The 20244-nt window shown below is 34.1% G+C and overlaps 1 protein-coding gene across 2 annotated transcripts in view; it reads left to right on the forward strand.

The window, feature by feature from the left end:
• ANKRD13C (ankyrin repeat domain 13C) overlaps positions 1-19321 on the forward strand; it is an 81004-nt gene extending 61683 nt beyond the window's left edge. The window contains exons 10-13 of one of the 2 annotated variants that reach the window (XM_007471643.1): positions 5357-5436; positions 6879-6977; positions 9494-9594; positions 17535-19321. In XM_007471643.1, coding sequence (XP_007471705.1) covers positions 5357-5436; positions 6879-6977; positions 9494-9594; positions 17535-17665 — 411 coding nt within the window. In that variant the 3' untranslated portion in view covers positions 17666-19321. The remainder of the gene's footprint in view (positions 1-5356; positions 5437-6878; positions 6978-9493; positions 9595-17534) is intronic. The other variant, XM_007471644.1, reaches the window with a different exon arrangement.
• The last annotated feature ends 923 nt before the right edge of the window (positions 19322-20244 follow it).

Here is a 20244-nt window from a genome sequence, read left to right on the forward strand (position 1 = left end):
ATTTTTTTTTTTTTTGGCCATGTTGTGCAGCTTGTGGGATCTTAGTTCCCCGACCAGGGATTGAACCTGCACCCTTGGCAGTGAAAGCGTGGAATCCTAACTACTGGACCGCAAGGGAATTCCCAAAAATATTATATTTTAAAGCCACATTTTAATAGAATTTCAGTTCTTAAAAATGTATGTCCTTTTCAGAATGCATTTATGTTCTTTATTCTAAATGAATAGCTTTTGAGTTTCTTTTTTTTTTCAGACAAATATTTGTTTTAATTTCTATAACAAATAGCTTATAGGTAACACTTAGAAGTAACTATTTGCCTTTTAACTAGTTTTGCCATTTCTACTCCTTTCCCCTCTCCTTTCCAGACAGTTCTAATATTTAGTATATATTTTTGACAATATTTTTTATAGTAAAATTTAAGTGCTAGAAATTCTTAAGTAATGGACACTTGCTCCTCCACTTTTGGTGCTTTTTTCCACTTTGTTCTAACCAATTATTGTTGGAGTGGGGAGTAATGCCACATTTATACCTTAGACAGTCATTGATAAAAGCATTGTGTGCAAGCTATATATACAGAATATTGCGTTAAACTCTATTAGTGATTATGTACTTTTTTAATATATAAAATCAAAATAAGAATATATAGATATAAAATACATGAATGTGTTAAACTTCCAGAAACCTTTGCCATATAAAATATTAGAATTCAGCAAATCTAGCAATAAATCAAAACTATTTCTTATATGCTTCAAGGAAAGCAGGCATTAAAAGTTTGCATTTAATAATGTAGGAAAGGTTTGATTTCATTTTAGTTACAGAGCCTACTGACTTAGGGAAATAAACTTAGAAAGCCATCTGATGTCCTGTGGCAGCCTTCATGTCTTCCTGTTTCATTAGATAGCTGTGGGAACAGTATAGTGGGAACACTGATGAGTTCAGCTGTATCAGTATATAACAAAGGGTCAATTAGAATAAACATAAACTAAGAAAAACCTTATTAAAATATAATAACTGATATTCATAATGATGAAGTAAAGTGCTCAGTGGAACGTTAAATTAGATTCATTACAGTCTCTACTAAGATGGGGAATGTATAATGTATAGTTTAGAAAGAATTCTATTGGAAATAGTAGAAACTGCTTAGAGAATTTTATTACCTGAAAAAATATACTTATATGACATGCCGCATTATCTAATCATGCCAGGAAAATGAGTCTTTACTATGATAATATATATATGATAATATATGTATATGATTTTATATATATATATAAAAACATCAGTTATAGCCAAATGTATATACAGGTATTAAATATATATAGGTATTAAATAGACTGGAAGCAAGAGTAGACAAAAGAGTAGACAATTTTAAGCAGTGCTCTGAAAGAGAAATTGACCATGATCTGCTTAGTTAGATAGAGATTTGGGTAGAGGTGTGATTAACCTTTGCTATGGTTCTGGGTTGGAGCATCAGTGGTAAATTTTTTCAGTCATTTCTTCTGTTTGTTACAGCTTCTATTAGCTTGTTTGCCTTCTGCAGGATCACAAGACAGTGTTTTACCTAATGTTTTGCCACAATATTTATGACAGTCACTACCTATTAAGCCCATTTGTCATTCTATTAATAGCCATTGCCACATGCCATACTATTGTGTGTAGTATCACATTTTATATATCATATTTGGTATTGGTTATGATATAATTTTGGCTGATTATAACAGTAGCTTAAACAAGACAGGAGTTTATTTTTCTCTCATGGAAAAATCTGAGTTTATATGGTTTCTTTGTTCTGTGAGTTAATCTCAGACCTATTCTTTTTTTTTTTTTTGGTCTTATTTCTCTACCATTTCTAGGATCTGGCCCTCATTCACATGGTGTACGATGTTTTATTACCTGTTTAGCGTTCCAACCATTAGGAATGATAATTCCTAATAGTAATTAGGAAAGAGAGGACATGCCTGTTCTGTTTGAGTACCCAGTCAGAAGTTGCATACATCACTGCTCAAATCCCATTGGTTAGAACTTAGGTGTAACTAATTTAGCTAGCTATAAAGATATCTAGAAGTCTTTAATCTAGGAAGTCATGTGTCCAGCCAAAAATTGGTAGGGAGCTTCTTTTACAGCAAAGAACAGGAGATAGATTATTGATTGAGTAGACAATTAGTATTCTCTAATGTCTCATTGTTAGATACATACCTGATGCTTCAGTTACCACATAAACACTAGTAACTGTCACCCAATACACACCTTCAACTCTGACCTGTCTCTTAATCACCAGATCTATAGTATTTTGCCTACCTCCACTTGGATAAACATAGGTATCTAAGATTTAGTATGTTTAAATCTGATCAGTTTTTTCATTCTTCTTATTTTCTCTGTCTTGAGTGGTAACACCATTATCTACTACCATTACCCAAACCAGCAATCTGAAATTTGTCCTTGGACTTCTTAGCTTTCCTTAACCTCTGTGTCTAATCGATTACAAAATCCTAAAGATCTCATGAATCTATTTCTCTTCTTCCATTTTGAAATAGATTATCATTTCTCATTTGGATTACTGAGATAGCTTCCTAACTTACTGTTACCAGAATGACCTCTCTGAAATAGATTGAACTATGTAAAGCCTCAATAACTAAAATGTATAGAATATTTACTATGTGTCAGGCACTATTTTAAGTATTTTATGTTAACAAGCCAGTTTTATCCTTAGACCGACCCTCTGAGGTTATGTAGTTGACTAAACTGAGACAAAAGAGGTTAAACAATTTGTCCAAAGTCAGCTAGTAATTGGCAAAGCCAGGATTTGGTCAGTCTGGCTCCAACGTTTGTGTTCTAAAACATTATATTGCTCAAAATATTTGTCCATTGCTTTCTGAGTAAAATACAATCTACTTAGTGCACAAAACCCTTTCAAACTACTTTTTCTCTTCTGTGTCTTGCCCTCTTACCTTGTATCTTGCTATTTTTCCTTCATGTATGCTACACATGAAGGGAAAAATAGCACCACACTTGTAGTTTCCCAGTACAGCATGTTTTTCTCACCATTGTACTTTCCTCAGTGTCCTTCATTTGGTTATTTTGTTCTCTTTCTTTTAGACTTCTCCGCCAGGAACCACCATTGCTGGCACATCTTTTTGGCTACCCCAGCCTGGGTCAGAGAACCCTCTTCTCAGTGCTTTTATGCCATCCTCTTGATCCCTCTATCATAGCACACCCATCCTGGATTATAATTATCTATTTCCTGTGTGTCTCTTTGTAAACTTCTCAAGGGCAGAACGTCATCTTTCATATTGCCTGATGCTCAAAAACTGTTAGTTTCCCTTCTTCCCCTATTCTTCTGATGCTACTCAGAGATCATCAATGATTTCTCACCAACAAAATCTGTGGCCTTTTTTTCAGGCTTCTTTCCCTTTAAAGTCTTTGTTATGATATTGAAACAGCCTTTTCACTTCCATGATACTTGTCTTGCATCTTGTCATGATACTTGATACTTGTCTTGTATCTTGTCATGATACTTGATGCTCTGGTATTTTCTTTTCCCTTATTGATTAATATCTGGCTCCCTTCTGTCCTCTCCACCCTCCCCCCTGGCAAATCTGTGTAGTTTTTAGTCATCAGTCCTCTGTTTTATTACTTTTCATTTAGTTAGTCAGAGAATTCTTAAACCGTTATCTCTAAATACGATTTCTCTCCTTTTCTTTTTGTAACTGCCCTCTAGGAACTTCCCAGTATGAAATAGTTACTATTATTTACTGAATCCTTTATACTGTGCTAGGCACTAAGATTTTCCATACACTATCTCCTTGAATTCTTAACTATGAGTTGGGTGGTCATATTCCCATTTTGCAGGTGAGTTAAATTGACAATAATATAAATAACATGCCCCAATTCACACAACTATCAGGTAGTGGAGCTGGGTGGGATTCCAGTTCATTTTTGTGTCTTCAAAATTCTTGATTTTTACAACTCTAATATGCTGCCTATTAACATCTTAAACTCATTATATCCAAAACTATACTTCTCTGAATGGAACCCTCTCCCAGTGTTACTGTTCATTTTGTTATTTATGTGTCTTTCACTTATTGCCCTTTTGCTCTACACTTTTTGTTGTTGGATTTTCCTTAGCAATTTTCGATTTCTACTGCCACTCCCTTAGTTCTTTATTGCCAATTCATCCTATTGTGATCCAACCTCTTAGTTAACAAAGATGAGGTGTAAGTTTTAAATCTGATATGACCTTTACCACTGTTGTTGATCTCCCTTTTGAACTTTCCTCCCTAGTTCAAATCAATCTAGTGTTTTCACTGTTAATTCTCTGTCCAAAATATTCTTTTTATTTTCTTTTCATTTAAATTTGAGCCTCAATCCCCTAGTCTTGATTTATTGTCTATAGAAAACTGCTCTCTCTTCTGAACCCCTGTATTACTCAGTTTTTTGTAAGCTCATTTTATCTTTAATCATTTAATACTTTGTATTCCTGATTATTCATGTTTGTATGTGTTTTTTCTTTCCAACTTTGAATTGTAAACTCTGTGAAGTCAGTATTAGTTTTTATACTTCTCTGTAGTTCCCACGTTCAGCATCTAGCATAATGCCAGGGACATTTTAGATGATTAAAACATCGAATGGGGCTTCCCTGGTGGCGCAGTGGTTAAGAATCCGCCTGACAATGCAGGGGACACAGGCCATGCTCCACAACAAGAAAAGCCACCGCAGTGAGAGCCCGCGCACCGCAACGAAGAGTAGCCCCTGCTCACTGCAACTAGAGAAAGCCTATGCACAGCAATGAAGACCCAACACAGCCAAAAATAAATAAATTAAAAACAAAACAAAAACAAACAAAAATAGACATTGAATGAATGGATTTTACTGCTTTGACACTTTTCTTTTTTATTTGAGATTTAAAAAATTATAATAGGGCTTCCCTGGTGGCGCAGTGCTTGAGAGTCCGCCTGCCGATGCAGGAGACGCGGGTTCGTGCCCCGTTTCGGGAAGATCCCGCATGCCGCGGAGCGGCTGGGCCCGTGAGCCATGGCCGCTGAGCCTGCGCGTCCGGAGCCTGTGCTCCGCAAATGGGAGAGGCCACAACAGTGAGAGGCCCGCATAACGCAAGGAAAAAAAAAAAAAAAAAAAAAATTATAATACATATTATTGGAGCTTAAATCACCATGGAAGTATCTCAGAATAACCTCTTAAAGCATTATATTGAAGAGATTAAGTAGATTATAGTTTACTGTATGTTTCAATTTTATATTTTAAAAAATATAATTTTCTTTTCTCCCTCCCTCTTCGTCTCTGTCTCTATATCTCTCTCTTTCTCTCTCTCTCTTCCCCTCTCTGTTTGTTATTTTTTGGCAGCCAATTCGAAGACAGTCCCTTACCCCTCCTCCTCAGAACACTATTACATGGGAAGAATATATATCTTCTGAAAATGGAAAGTAAGTGTTGTTTTGTTTGTTTATATATTCTTTGGTTTTTAGAAAAATTTGTAAAAACATGAATATTTAGGCGTAAAACTTTTTTTACAGAGAATTATTAGTATAGTTTCATCTGAAGCAGTTCTTTTTCCTTTTAAAAATATGGATGAAGGGGCTTCCCTGGTGGCGCAGTGGTTGAGAGTCCGCCTGCCGATGCAGGGGACACGGGTTTGTGCCCCGGTCCGGGAAGATCCCACATGCTGCGGAGCAGCTGGGCCCGTGAGCCATGGCCGCTGAGCCTGTGCGTCCGGAGCCTGTGCTCTGCAACAGGAGAGGCCACAACAGTGAGAGGCCTGCGTACCGCAAAAAAATATATATATATGGATGAAGCATGATGAGGGAGAAGCATCCCCAGTTACATTCTCTTTTTGAATAAGTTGTAGAGCCTTCTTTTTACATCCCTCTTGCCAATTTATATATACCAAAAAACCTATAAGACATTGTTCTAAGGAAATATGAGGACTTGCCCACTGCAGTTGCTTATTTGAGTTTTTGCACTGTATGATGAACTTTATATTCTGTTATTATCCAGAGTCTTTTGCAAGGTATATAAGGCTACTCATTGTTTATCTACTTTTTGCCTTTCCAAGCTCATCTCCTGTCATCTCTTTGTTTCAGCCTGTGCCAGACTACTTCTTACTATCCTTACCCAAGATGTTTGCTTAATGTTATATTGCTAATACTTAGTAGAGTACCTAGTACATAGTTTTTATATCCAGTAAATACTTATTGAATAAAAGAATGATGAATGAATGGTTTATTTTGAATGAATAAATAAATAATTTTTTTCTGGCTGACCATGTCAAAGAAAATACAGTCCTTTGTAGAAAATATTCTTTTGGTGGAGAATAAAATATTACCTACCCTCATGCTTAGTAAGAAGTTGTCTTTTTGTTATTTTTATGTTGAAAGGTTTATTGTTATACTTTTTCTAACTTTTCTAAAATGTTTCCATCTTATAATATTCTACAAGTAATGTACAATTCTGTATTCTTTATATCACTTCTTATTGATCAGTGCTGAGAACCATAGACAGTAAGAGATTGAATTGAATACGTGATTTAAAAGATATAAAATATTTTTAAAGGTGGTTTTTTTCTATGGATTTGCTTTGTTATTAAAAATAGTGATTATTAAAATTCAATATGAAATTTTCTGGGTTTTGATCATATTCTTCTGAACTTTTATGCTTTGCTATTTTCTTTTTCTTGTTACCCTTGTCTCATTTATTATACATGTTTCATTCCCTTTTAGCATAATTTTATTTCTATCAGAGTAAGAAAAGTTGAAATACTAATGAATGTCATTGGAAGATGACAGATTCTTCTTGGGAAGATGACAGCATGTGGAAAAAATTTCCTAATATTTTCTTTCTTTCTTTCTTTTTTCCTTTTTCATTTTAGAGCTCCTCATCTGGGTAGAGAACTGGTGTGCAAAGAGAGTAAGAAAACGTTTAAAGCCACAATAGCCATGAGCCAGGAATTTCCCTTGGGAATTGAGTCGTAAGTTTGTTATTAACTGCGCAAGTTTATGAAAGAAGCTATTAAACTCTAAAGGCTATAATAATGTTGGCATCTGAGTGGTGCATTTGAGGCCTTTGAAATGTAAAAGCAAACAGCCATTGCTTTGACAGTGTGTCGTGCTCCCTTCTAGAAATTTTCCAACTCACAAAATATTAACGTTTTAATTATTTTAACCAGATAAATTTTTGAATAATTATTTTTTTAATTACAAAAGTAATACATGAATACATGCTTATTGTAAAAGTAACAGTTTGGAAGTTTATAGAATAAAAATGGCAGTTTTCTTTCACCTCAGGTAAATAACTGCTGTATTTTTGTCTAGATTTTTTCTGTGTTTCTTTAGAATTTTTTATAAAAAAGGGGGAACAGTCTACATTTTGTTCTGTTAGTTCCTTTTTTTCTTTTAAAAGTGAGTTATCTTGGAGTTATTACAATAAGTACATTATTATCTATCTTTTTCTCTTTCCTTGGTATATTGTAGTATTGATGTACTGCCATTTATTTTATCATCCCCTACTGATAAACATTTTAATTATTTGTAGTTTGTCACCCTTATAAACAGTACTCCTGGAGTACTTGAATATATCCTTCCAAACCTGTATTCATCAGATGCTCATTAAAAAAAATTGATTTGGAGAGATGGATGGAAGGGGAGGAGCCGATTCTGACAGAACTGTACCTTTAGGCTTCTCACTAAAGTAGGGGATGAATTGAAGTCCTAGGCTTTCCTTTGTAGATCCTTCCACTTTCAGTCTGGCCTAATACATTAAAAAAAAAATATTCTCACAGAAGAGAGCAGGACCCTTCTTTTCTACAAATTCTGTGCACATCTCATACTCCTCAATAGCCAAGCTTTGGAAGAGTAGATAGAATTTGGTATACAGTCCTCAAGTTATTGATCAAAGAGGGAAATAAATAAACAGTTCTCAGAAGATGCGGGAAGGGAATTAGCCATACATACAAATCTGCATAATTTATCATATCTTGGACCCAAATGACTCCAGGATGCACCAGATATATACTCTAATGAAGAAGAATAATGTGGCAAATTATAATCCGCTCTCAATTTTATGAGTTATCCCAATTTCAGAGATGTTAATATGTGAAAAAAATGGGTATTTTAGCATTTATAAAATGTGGAATTATAGCCATTCCCCCTGCAAAAAGTAAAATAAGGAATATAGATAGCATGTAAAAGCCAGAAAAAGAACTCATTCTAGAATAAAATATAAGTCAAAGAACAGAAGAAAATTTCTTGTAAATACTATAGGAAAACATAAAAAGAACATGAAATTGGTAAACTAGATCACTCTAAGATGAGATGATAAGACAACAGAATGAAATGAAAAGGAGATTGTAAAGCTAAGGAAATAAATTAAGCACTAAATAGCACTATTGCAAAACAAATACAGTAGAAACAACAATGAACAGGATAGATGTGACCAAAAATTAAATTTTTATAGCTTATAGTGAATCCAGTGAAAGAAGAGGTTAAAGAAATTTGAGAAGTAATGTTTATGGAGGAGAGTGGTTCAATATGCGGATCATTGCTGTTCCACTTAAATAGAAAGCCTCCAAAATGTAAACAAAATAGTATTCAAAATATGATAGAAGAAAATTTCTCTGTATGGAAGAACTAAATCTGTAGCCTAACATTAGGCTCCAAGAAAAATTGATAGAGAAGGAGTAGTAACAATGATTATATTGGTTAAACTATTGTATTTCAATTGTTAATAGAGAGCTCTAAAGGCATTCAGGTGAAAAAGGGTAAAAAAACAGCCTGGCCTTACATTTTTTATTACATCTTGACATTGCTGAGGCAAAGAAAGTGTGATCTGATAGTATATCTAGGTAAGATGTCATTTACATATCAAGGCAATTGAAAAGGACACAGAAGAATTCAATGAATATAGCAGCCATGGGCCTTCTTTGAAAGAAGAATACTACTACTTGAAAATGAAATTCATCCAACCAAAGGATAAAAGAAGTTAAGAGACCTCGTGAAATTGTAGTTAAGAGGGAAGGATTATAAACTGAAATTTTATGCCAGTCGGATTTCCCTTTAGTATGTAAAAAAGAAACACTAAGTTATCAAATCTATAAGAAATCAAGGAATAATAAGTACGTAAGAGCCCTTGACACACAAAATTGACAGTGAAATTCAGGCGTCCAAACAGTGAGGTTAATTAAAGAACTTGGGAATTTGTAGACTTCAGGAAGAAGACTAGTGTAAGCCTTGAATCTGCTGAAATATAGATCTAAAGTCAACAACTGTGGAAATTATGGCTGCCCAATAAAATGTGAAAGTTATAAACTTTGACACAGTAAAAAGAATAATAAAACAAAAAAACAGGAGGTAGAAGGAGGTGTCATTTTCTCATTTCTAATATCTGGAAGTCAGTAATACTGTGTAAGTTTGAAGCATGTAGTTATAAAACAACATAAAGACACAATGAAATCAATTTGAAATATGTTTTTCTCCTTCCATTTTTCAGATTATTGAATGTTTTGGAAGTAATAGCTCCCTTCAAGCACTTTAATAAGCTTAGAGAATTTGTTCAGATGAAGCTTCCTCCAGGCTTTCCTGTAAAACTAGGTAAGAGAAAAATTTTCATGTAAGTTCAGTGTCTATTAGAAATATGGAGCTGTTTACTAACATTTAAGAAGAAATATGCTTTGAAGGAAAATGGATTTCCTAGTTTAAATATTTATATGGTTTTTCTGTAATTATATGCATTGATATTCATGTTTTGTCAAATATATAAAGTTCCTGATGAAAACTCTAATTCTACTAAGTCAAATATAAGGGATATGCAAATATTTCATTCAAGAGGGTGTGGGTGAACTTATGATGCACTGTGATAATGTTTTAATATGAAATATAGGGAGACTGGATTTTAGCCCAAATTTTCAGCAGACTGAGTTTCTGAATAGTGGGAATGTTTCTGTTGTCAACAGTCATTATTCAGGGATACAGTAATACTCCTTAAATTTTATTTTTCAGTCTTAAATGTGTAAACTTAATTTTATTTTAAACAGTGATCTTTCAAAACAGTAAACTCTCATTTTCGTATATATTTATCTTCTTAACTATATTAGAAAACTGGGAGCAAGACACTATTTACAGGTTCTTTAGGAGTTGAGGTTTAGATTTAGCATTGATTTAAGCTCCAGGAGGGCCTTCAATACCATCCATTGATCCAGCCACCAAATATTTAATCAGTGCCTGCTGTGTACTGGACCCTTTTCTGTGGGGGGGATTAGAGACAGCAAAAAGCCCCTGCCCTTTTGGTGTTTACATTATGGATGGGGTAGGGGGATATTATATAATAGTATAACTTTTATATAATTCCTTTGATATATTTTATCTTTTTTCACTCAATATTACTGAAACCACATCTCAGAATAATTAGGCCAAAATGCTTTACTCCCAGAAGTAATGCTTTTATTGCTAAAATTAAACTCGACCTTCTCAACTTTCCAAATTTGGGAATACATTTTGTGAATTAAAATTGATTTTAAAACATGTTCTAACTATGTCATTCTAGATTCCCTTTGTGATGTAAAAGCACTGGGAAACCAGTGTCTACTTGAATAAACCAGTGATAAGATTCTAGGCAGAAACTGTTAGAAAACTAAAGCTGAGTGTTTGAGCTGTGGATCATTACATGAGTATTTCTGCAGAAGCTTAAAATCCCGCTGTATTTGTCTGTAGCCAGAAAATAGTTCAAGCATTGGACTCTCTTCTATGTACTGCATTTAAGGGGCACAGTGACAAACTAGAATAGAGGGTAGGGATTAAATATATGAAACTATTACTGTATTCACATTTTTTAAAGTCCCAAACACAAATCAGACCTCACAATACAAGTTTTTTTTATGAAAAATAAATACTTTGATTATATAGAAAGGAAAAAAGTCTACAGTACTTCTTTGCAGGCATTTCTCTGATATAGAGCCATATTAACAAGGGATTTATAATTTTTTGCTTGTATACTTATTGGGAATTTGCTTACCTCTGTCTCTCTTGTCTCTTTGTCCTTCTTTCATAATTACCGTATAAAACTCCAGTCCTACGTCAGTTTAATCTTCAGTCATTTCTGTTTCTATATTTAGGCTAGAAGGTACAAGTGAGGGGAAAAATTTGGGTATTGTTAACACAATTACATGTTTTCAAAAGCAGCCAGAGCTTTAAGTGCTGATCTTGAATGATCTTTTCTCTGATTTGCTGCTTCCCTCATTCTGCTTTCAAAGGTTAAATTTGAACCTCCTTCACCAGTCCCCATCCCCACCCCCACTACTTCCTCCCACAGTCTAAGCAGATGAATTTTGTTTTCTTAGTTACATAAAACGGCCATCAGAAATGAGACCTCCCTCATTACTCCCAACTTCTCATACAAACTCTTCTGCCCCAAGCCCTATCTTTTCCTCCATCTTTTCTAGCTCAGTGGAAGTGGTGTCCCTTTTCTTAGCTTGATTATTCTCTTCATTTGTACTGTGAAACTGTTTTCCTCCCTGCTTTTTTAAAAAGCTTGCTCTATCAGTTTCCCCATATTTCTCCTTTATCTTCCAACTCCTTCTGTACAGCCTTTTTCCTCTTAGCCGTTAGGCTTTGTTCAGGTCTTTCTCCTTTTAAAGTTAAACCAATTAAAGGTCTTTCTCCTTTTAAAATTCAGCCGATCTAGGGAGTTCCTTGGTGGCCTAGTAGTTAGGATTCTGGGCTTTCACTGCCGTGGCCCGGGTTCAGTCCCTGGTTGGGGAACTGAGATCCTTCAAGCTGCAGGGTATGGCCCAAAAAAAGAAAAGTCAGGCACAGGGAGGTGAGGGGAAGATGGCCAAACTTCAGAAATAAAGTTCAACCAATCTAATGAAACAATCCCTTTAGCTCCACCCTACCCAGCACTTGCCTTTAATGTTTGCTTTTCATAGCCAAGTTGCTTGAAAGTCTATTTTTATCTCTCCATTCTTTCTTTCTATTTATAGTTATATTATAAATGGGGGAAGGTGAAAGGAGATAAAGGGAGGTAAAATTTTTCTACTTCACTTGAATTGCTAAAGTGATGACACCAGGGGCCTATGATAAATTAGTTATATATAATGTATACCTAGAGCAACCACTAAAGAAGGTGTACAAAGAGATATACTCAAAAACACTATAGATAACTAAAAATAAGATTCTAAAAAGTAGTCATGTTGGGACTTCCCGGGTGGTCCGGTGGTTAACACTCTGTGCTTCCACTGCAGGGGGCACAGGTTTGATCCCTGGTTAGGGACGTTCCACATGCTGTGCGGTGTGGCCAAATAAATAAATAAATAAATAAATAAATAAATAGTAGTCATGTAACCTACAGGAAGGCAAGAAAAAGAAAAATATATGAAAAAAGAGACAACAAGCAAAAAAACAAAAAATGAAACAGCAGACTTAAGTCTTAAGTATATAAATAATTCCATTAAGTATAGTCTAAATAGAACATTTAAAACATATAGATTGGAAAAACAGATTAAAGAAACATGACTCTACTACATGCTATCTTCAAGAAACTCCCTTCAAATATGATATTGGCAAGTTGAAAGTGAAAGGATGGAAAAAGATATATCATGCAAACATTAAGCAAATGATAACAGGACTAGCTATATTAATATTAGATAAAGTAGATTTCAGAGCAAAGAAAACTACCGGGGTGCGGGGGAGCATTATATAATTATCGATAAAGGGGTCAATCCATGAAGAAGAATAGCAATCTTAAATGTGTATACCAAACAACAGAGCTGCAGGATAAGTGAAGCAAAAACTGAAAGAAATGAAAGGAAAAATAGATTTCCAATTATAATGAGTCTTCAGCACCCTTCGCTCAACAGATGATGCAACAACTTGAAAGAAAATCAGCAAGGATATTATAGAACATCTCTACAACACCATAAACCAAAGCACCCAATTGGCATTTATAGAACAGTTTACCCAACATCAGCAGAATACACATTGTTTTCAGGTACTCATGGAACATATACCAAGATAGGCCATATCTTGGGCTATAAAACAAACCTTAATAATTGAAAAACAATCACAGTAGACTCCAACTAGAAATTAATAACAGAAAGATAATGAGACTCTCCAGTTAGTGATATTTTGTTATGCACTCTTCTAAATAATGTATAGGTCAATGGTGAAATCTCAAGGGAAAAGAATATATTGAGCTGGATGAAAGTAAAATTACAGATATCAAAATTTGTATAATATAGCTAAAGTCATGCTGAGAGGGAAATTTATAGCACTAAATGCATACATTACGAAAAGAGAAGTCTTAAATCAATAATCTAAGCTCCTGCTTCAAGAAGTTAGAAGAACATATAAACCCAAAGCAAGCAGAAGGAAGGAGAGTAGAAATAAATGAAAGAGAAAACAGAATAAATAGAGAAAGTCAGTGATGCAAAGAGCTGGTCCTTTGAAAAGAGTGATGAAATCAACACATCTGTAGCAAGACAGATAAAAAAGAGAGAATGAAACAGGATAGCATGACAGATCCTGCAGAAATCAAAAGGATAGTAAGTGTAATAATGAATGAAAGGGGAAAAAAAGGCATTCAGAGTAGAAAAAGGAAGAAATAAAACCTTCTCTGTTTGCAAATGACATGATTCTATGAGTTGAATCCCAAAGGTTCTAGAAACAAACTAGAGTTCATGCATTCTGCAAGATGGCAGGATAAAAGTTAAACATACAAGAATCAGTAATATTTATGTATATTAGCATTAACACACTGACACCAAAATTGAAAATTAAATATTTTTTATGATTGCAAAAAAAAGGAAATAGATGTAAATTTAACAAAACATTTACAGTACTTGTATGCAGAAAATTATACAACACTGATGAAAGAAATAAAAGAAGATCTAAATAAAAGTAGAGACATACAATGCACATGGATTGGAAGATTCAACATAGGAAAGATGTTAATTCTCCCCAAAGAGATACATGGGTTTGACACAATTCTTATCACAATCCCAGCCATATTTTTTTTGTAGATTGAGAAAAGATTATTTTAAAATTTACATGGGATGGCAAAGAAACTAGAATATCTATATTTTCGAGGGCTGCATAATAGAATACCACAAACTGTGAGTGGCTTAAACAATAGAAATTTATTGTCTCAGTTCTGGAGATTAGAAATCTGGGATCAGGGTGTCATCTGGGTTAGCTCCTTCTGCAGGCTATGAGAGGAAATCTGTTTCCTGGCCCTCCTCTAACTTCTGGTGATGTTTTTTGGCTTGTAGAAGCATCACTCCACAATCTTTGCCTTCATCTTCACATGGTATTCTTTTCCTGTACGTGTGTCTTCGAATTTCCCCTTTTTGTAAGGACACTAGCCATTGGGTTAGGGACCACTCTAATGATTCTTAATTTGATTACTTCTGCAAAGACCCTGTCTCAAAAATCAGTCACATTCTTAGGTTCTGGGGGTTAGGACTGGAATAGATCTTTTTTGGAGGGGAAAGAATTTGACTCAGAACAATAGCCAAAACAACTTTGAAAAAGAATGAGTGTGAGTAATCAGTCTACTCCATTTCAATATTTACTGTATAGCTATGGTAATCAAGACTGTATGATATTGGTTGAGATATAAACATAAGTCAACATAAGGAAAGAATTCAAACATAGATCCTTATAAATATGCTCAACTTATTTTTGATAAAGGTACAAAAGTAGTTCAGTGGAGGAAAGATAGCCTTTTCAACAAATGATGCTGGAGCAATTAGACATGCAAAGGCAAGAACAATGAAACTCCACCTTAATCCTACAGCTTATACAAAAATTAACTGAAAATGAATCATAGACTTAAATTTAAACGTAAAATAAAACAATAAAACTTAGGAAATAAACATAGAAGAAAAGAAGACCCATAAGAGAAAAAAAATCAATGAATTGGACTTCTTCAAAAGTAAAAAAGCTCTTTGCTCTGTGAAAGACCCAGTTAAGAGTAAAAAAAACCACAAGAATGCTTAAAACTCATCAGTAACAAAATAAACAAGCCAGTTAGAAAAGAGCAAAAGACACAAAAAGACATTTCACCAAAGAGGATATATAAATGGAAAATAAGCACAAAAACAGTGTTGAGAATCATTGGCCATTAGGGAAGTGCAAATTAAAACCACAGTGAGATATCATTACATACACCTAACAGAATGGCTAAAATAAAACATGGTGACAACTCCAAATGTTTGTGCAGATGTGGAAAAACTGGATTGCTCATACATTGCTGGTGGTTATGTAACATGGTACAGCCACCGTGGAAAACGTTTTAGCCATTTCTTCAAAAACAAACAAACAACTAACCACCCACCTTCCATGGGATCAGTCAATTGCATTCCTAGGCATTTATCCCAGAAAAATAAAGATAAGTTCACACAAAAACCTGTATACAAAAATAAGTTTGTAATAGCCTCAAGCTAGAAACAACCCAGCTGCTTGGTGCAGATTCTCTTCATCTCTTCCACTCTGTGTTTATTATTGATGTTCATCCCGTTAAGTCTACTGGACACTTTTCTGTTATCTGACTTAACCTCTCCAAGATTTCATTGTTTTTGTGGAGTCCTTGTCCCAGTGAAAGCTGGTAGTTTCTCTTCTGATTTCCTCCCACTTTTTGGATAGAGTTCTCTCTTGATCTTCTTCCTGCCTCTCTGACTGCTCCTTCTGGAGCACATCCCTCCTATTACTTTTGTCACCCTACATTGTATTCATTACATCTGCCTAAACTTAAGCCAGAACATGTTACTACTATGCTCACAACCATCCACTGGCTTTCCATCTCATCCAGAGTAAAAGCCGAAGACTTTTTCTTGACCTAAACCCCGCTTGATCTGGCTGCCTATTTCTTCTCAAACCTCATCTTCTGCTAATCTTTCCTGTACTCATTTGGCTGTAGCCACACTGATCTCCTAGCTGTTCCCAGAATAAACCATACGCTTTCATTTTAGGGCTTTTTTACTTATTCCCTCTACTTGGAATTTTCTTCCTCTGGGCAACTGTGTAGTTTGTTCTTATCTCAGGTGTCTACTGAAAGGCCACTTTATTGAGGTTTTCCTTTGAACCCTAATCAAGAACTCTTACCCTCAACACTGAAACTCCCTATCCCCCTACTTGCTTTATTTTTGCCTACCATACTTAGTCACAATTATTTTTTATCTATTTGTGGTTTGTATCTCCCAACCAGAATGTAATCTCCATAAATGCATGATTTGTTTTCTACTGTTTGCTGGTGTATATCCAATGCCTAGAAGAAGGGTCATCAAGGTCATCAAACTTTTTCTGAAAGATAGTAAATATTTTAGACTTTACAGGCCATATGGTTTCTGTCACAACTATTCAACTCTTGCTGGAGAATGAGAACAGCCATAGACAATAAGTAAACCACATATTCCAATAAAACTTTACTCTGGACAGTGAAGTTTGAATTTCATGTAATTTTATCTGCGTGAAACATTATTCTTTGTGTTTTTTAAAAAACTACTAAATTATGTAAAATTTTTTCTTACCCCACAGGCCTTACAAAAAACGGCCAGGCAACAGGCCTTAGTTCGCTGACCTCTGAATTAGAACAGCATCTTTACTTAATAAGCACAAATGAATGATCTTTTCCACCAGAAATAACTGGAAACTCTGTAATCCTTATGTTGATTTCTCTAAGTTTTTTTTTTTTTAATGAGAATATTACTTTCTGCAATAGAATACTAGGCTTGTAACAGTCAGCCTTAGTTTGTGGTATGCCTTTTTTCTAGGCATTCAACTTAGCTTTCACAGAATCATTTCAGAGTTTTAAGTAACCTTTAGAGTTTATTTTATAGACGGAATCCTTGAGTCTCATAAATTAAATGATTTGTAGGAATCAGAATCTAGGTTTTATAATTTGTGTTCTTTCCAGTAAATCGTATGAGGAATAAAACTGCAGAGTGATTATAGTATTTGGCCATTTTTGATGTCACATTTCACTCATAATTTCAGCTAGAAATGTATTTTATTTAGAAGAATATTAGGCTGTGGTGGTATGATATTACTCCAATTCTGATGAGATTATTTTTATCCCATATATTAAAGTGATGGATTGTTTTTTAGTGTTTTAAAACAAAAAAGGATGAATGTATTTCATTTGTATTAAATGAAAAAAAAAATCAGCTCAGATTCAAAGTACACTACAATCTGAAGAAAAGATATCAGAATGCAAAAAGTACAAATGTAGCCATCCCTTTGCCCCAAGAAAAAATAGTCTAGTGGAATCTGCCATCATAGTGCTAAGACTGGGAAGCAGTGGGACCTTGAGTTTTTGATGTAATTCTTGATGCTTTGGTGTCTGTCTCTCCTCACAAGTAGCCAAACTCTTCCTGCAAACACACATACTCAATATTAGATGTATATTAGGATTTGTCTGGTCCTTGAATAACACTTTTTTACATTTTAAGGAGTATAGATATCTCTAATAGTATTTCATAGTCTATAAATAGGTTACCATTTCATTTTACAGTGTTATCATTGATTGTCCTCTCTAGATATACCCGTGTTTCCTACGATCACAGCCACTGTGACTTTTCAGGAGTTTCGATATGATGAATTTGATGGTTCCATTTTTACCATACCTGAAGACTACAAGGAAGACCCAAGCCGTTTTCCTGATCTTTAACTGACACAGAAAATGATGCCATTCAACCAAGGAAAGCTAGAGAATGCAGAGACCCCAGAATTGAATTCAAATAGAAGGGACAAATGTTTTCATCGAAGAAAAGGGAATTATGTTGGATCGACACATCAGTGATATGATATAATGAAATGGGCCTCTAATAAGAATTCCAGCAAGTTTCCTGATGTGCCATTTTCAGTCTTTTAAAAAATACACATATTATAAGTGTAATAGTTTGACACCTTAATGACCCCAAGTCCTTCTTATGTAAAACAGCTATGAGTGCTGTGATTGTTTTTAAAAATTTTTACACTTGTTGAAATATATATGCATATAAATATATCTATATCTATATCTAAAACACTCCTGGACCATTAACATAAATTAAATGTCTTAAGAGATATGAAGCCCTTTTAAACTTGTCATCTTATATTCAAGGTGACCTTTATAAATATTCCTTCAAGCTTTGTTTTCATAAAATGTAAAGTATGTAACATTATGTATAGTTCAGTAATTTGAATGTTCAATATAATGAACTAGAAGGAATGCAGTTTTCTGTAGCTGAATGAACCAAATGGTAACCATTAAACAATTGCATTTATATGTTGCAATACACTTCAGAAGGAGCATTCTCTCTGCAGGGAATAAGGTACCTCCTTTAGCACCTTAGTGCAATTCATTGTGGTGCTATTTGTTTTTACCTGAATTCTTTCTTCAATGGAAAATGTTTGTTAATAATCTTCCTTTCATAGAAACTTTTTTTTTTCCTAAACTTCAGTTTAAAAGTCCTTTTTGTGTTCATGATGAGCATGCTTAAAGATATTCTTCTTTCAAATCTGAGCACTTTAAAAAAATTCCAAATTTTTAAACTTGCTTCCTAATAAGTGCACATCATTCTGATTATTTTGTTTTTAGTGGAATATGGATGCATTTGTGTCAGTTTTAAAAACAATCCACATATTTTGGGCATCCCTACATATTTAATGCTTTCAAAATAAGGTAAAAACATTTTATATGCTAATAGAATATATTTGTTACAAGTTAAATTCCAGAAACATACACAAGATTGACAATTCCTACTGTTTATTTTTTTAAGTAAGTCACAAGAAAATATTTATTGATTTTAATTATCTCCAAAGTGTTAAAATCATGCGTTATTCATTTTTGCACATAAAATTTTTCATACTTATTCCAAGATGGTTTGAAGGTCCAACAATGACAATAAATTAGGGAGAATAATGTATAACTGTCATAAAATGTTGTTGTATTAAAGAGCTTAGCTAAAGAAATGTTTTTTAAATGTATCTTGAAAAATGTGTCAGAATGCATCTGTCAAGTTTTTTAGAGTGACCAGTAACTTTTTTCAGGATTTTAAATAATTTGAATGAGTTTAGAGACCTTTATTGAAGAGATGGCTTAAAAATCCGAAGCATCAACCGTAAGAAAAATTTTGTAATAAACATCTTTAAAGCTGCATCTTCCATGCTGGTACATACTACATTGCATATGTTGACATTTTATTAAATACATTTTATAATGAAGAAAAATAATCATAGTTAAAAATTCAAAGAGCAGTTTCTACCTTATGTGGGTCTGTTGAATTTTGTGAAAAGGGTGGGTAAACCCAGACTAATTTTATTAAATAGAAGTTGATCCCTATTATTTTGGGAATGTTTGCTGGACTTAGAGATTCTATTATCCTGTCACTGATTATATGAGGTTTGAGATACTGAATGGCAATGATCACTGTTGCTTTTAGGCTCCCTTACTTTGTGGGAATATGGTATACTTTCAGGAATATACTGCAGACTTTTTTTGTAATTCATTGGGGAAAAAACATGGTAAATTGCAGCTGGGATTTATCAATTTCCTAAAAGCTGTGACTCTTTTGCTGGGGTACACTGGAGGTAGGAAGACTACTGAAAACTTTTGCACTTGAATTTTGTTTTTAACTTTTTCTTTCATAAAGAATAGTAGAGATTATCCATTCCAAAATGTCTTTTATCTGATCACAAAGGACAAGCAAATGTCAGTGTCTCTTATGATGGTAAAAATAGGAGTTATTTAATGCAAATAAACTTTTCACAGTATTAGACTTTTCAAAATGTGCCTTTTAATCCAGCTAATGAATGAAGCTATATGCCGTGTTTCAAGTAAGTAGATAAAAACGCTATATATTTTGATACTCTTACATGGTAATCTAGATTTTGTAATGTAGGTTCATAAAATTCTCTTTGCCTTCCATTTGTGACTGAAAAACTTGTTTAAAATTAGGGGGCTATAAAATGGTTACCTTAAATGGCCATTTAGAAATGTTCAGTATATCCTGCCACCAGTACGGTTTCAAAGGAATATAGGATTCTTTAAGAAAATTCCCTAGAGACAGTTTGCCTGTCTAGACATTCATGTACAGAAGATTATCAAGCTTCATAAAAAGGGAGGCATAAACCTGATGCTCTGATTATTTTGAGTATAACTACATACAATTGTCTAGACATGAACACATTTCAGAGAAGCTGATAGCCAACAGAAGCTGAAAATATTCCGTTTTTCTCCTGTTTAGAACTGGTATTGAGCCCCAC

Source organism: Lipotes vexillifer, unplaced genomic scaffold (assembly GCF_000442215.2).
Source record: "Lipotes vexillifer unplaced genomic scaffold, Lipotes_vexillifer_v1.1 scaffold461, whole genome shotgun sequence".
In the NCBI taxonomy this organism is placed as follows: Eukaryota; Metazoa; Chordata; class Mammalia; order Artiodactyla; family Lipotidae; genus Lipotes; species Lipotes vexillifer.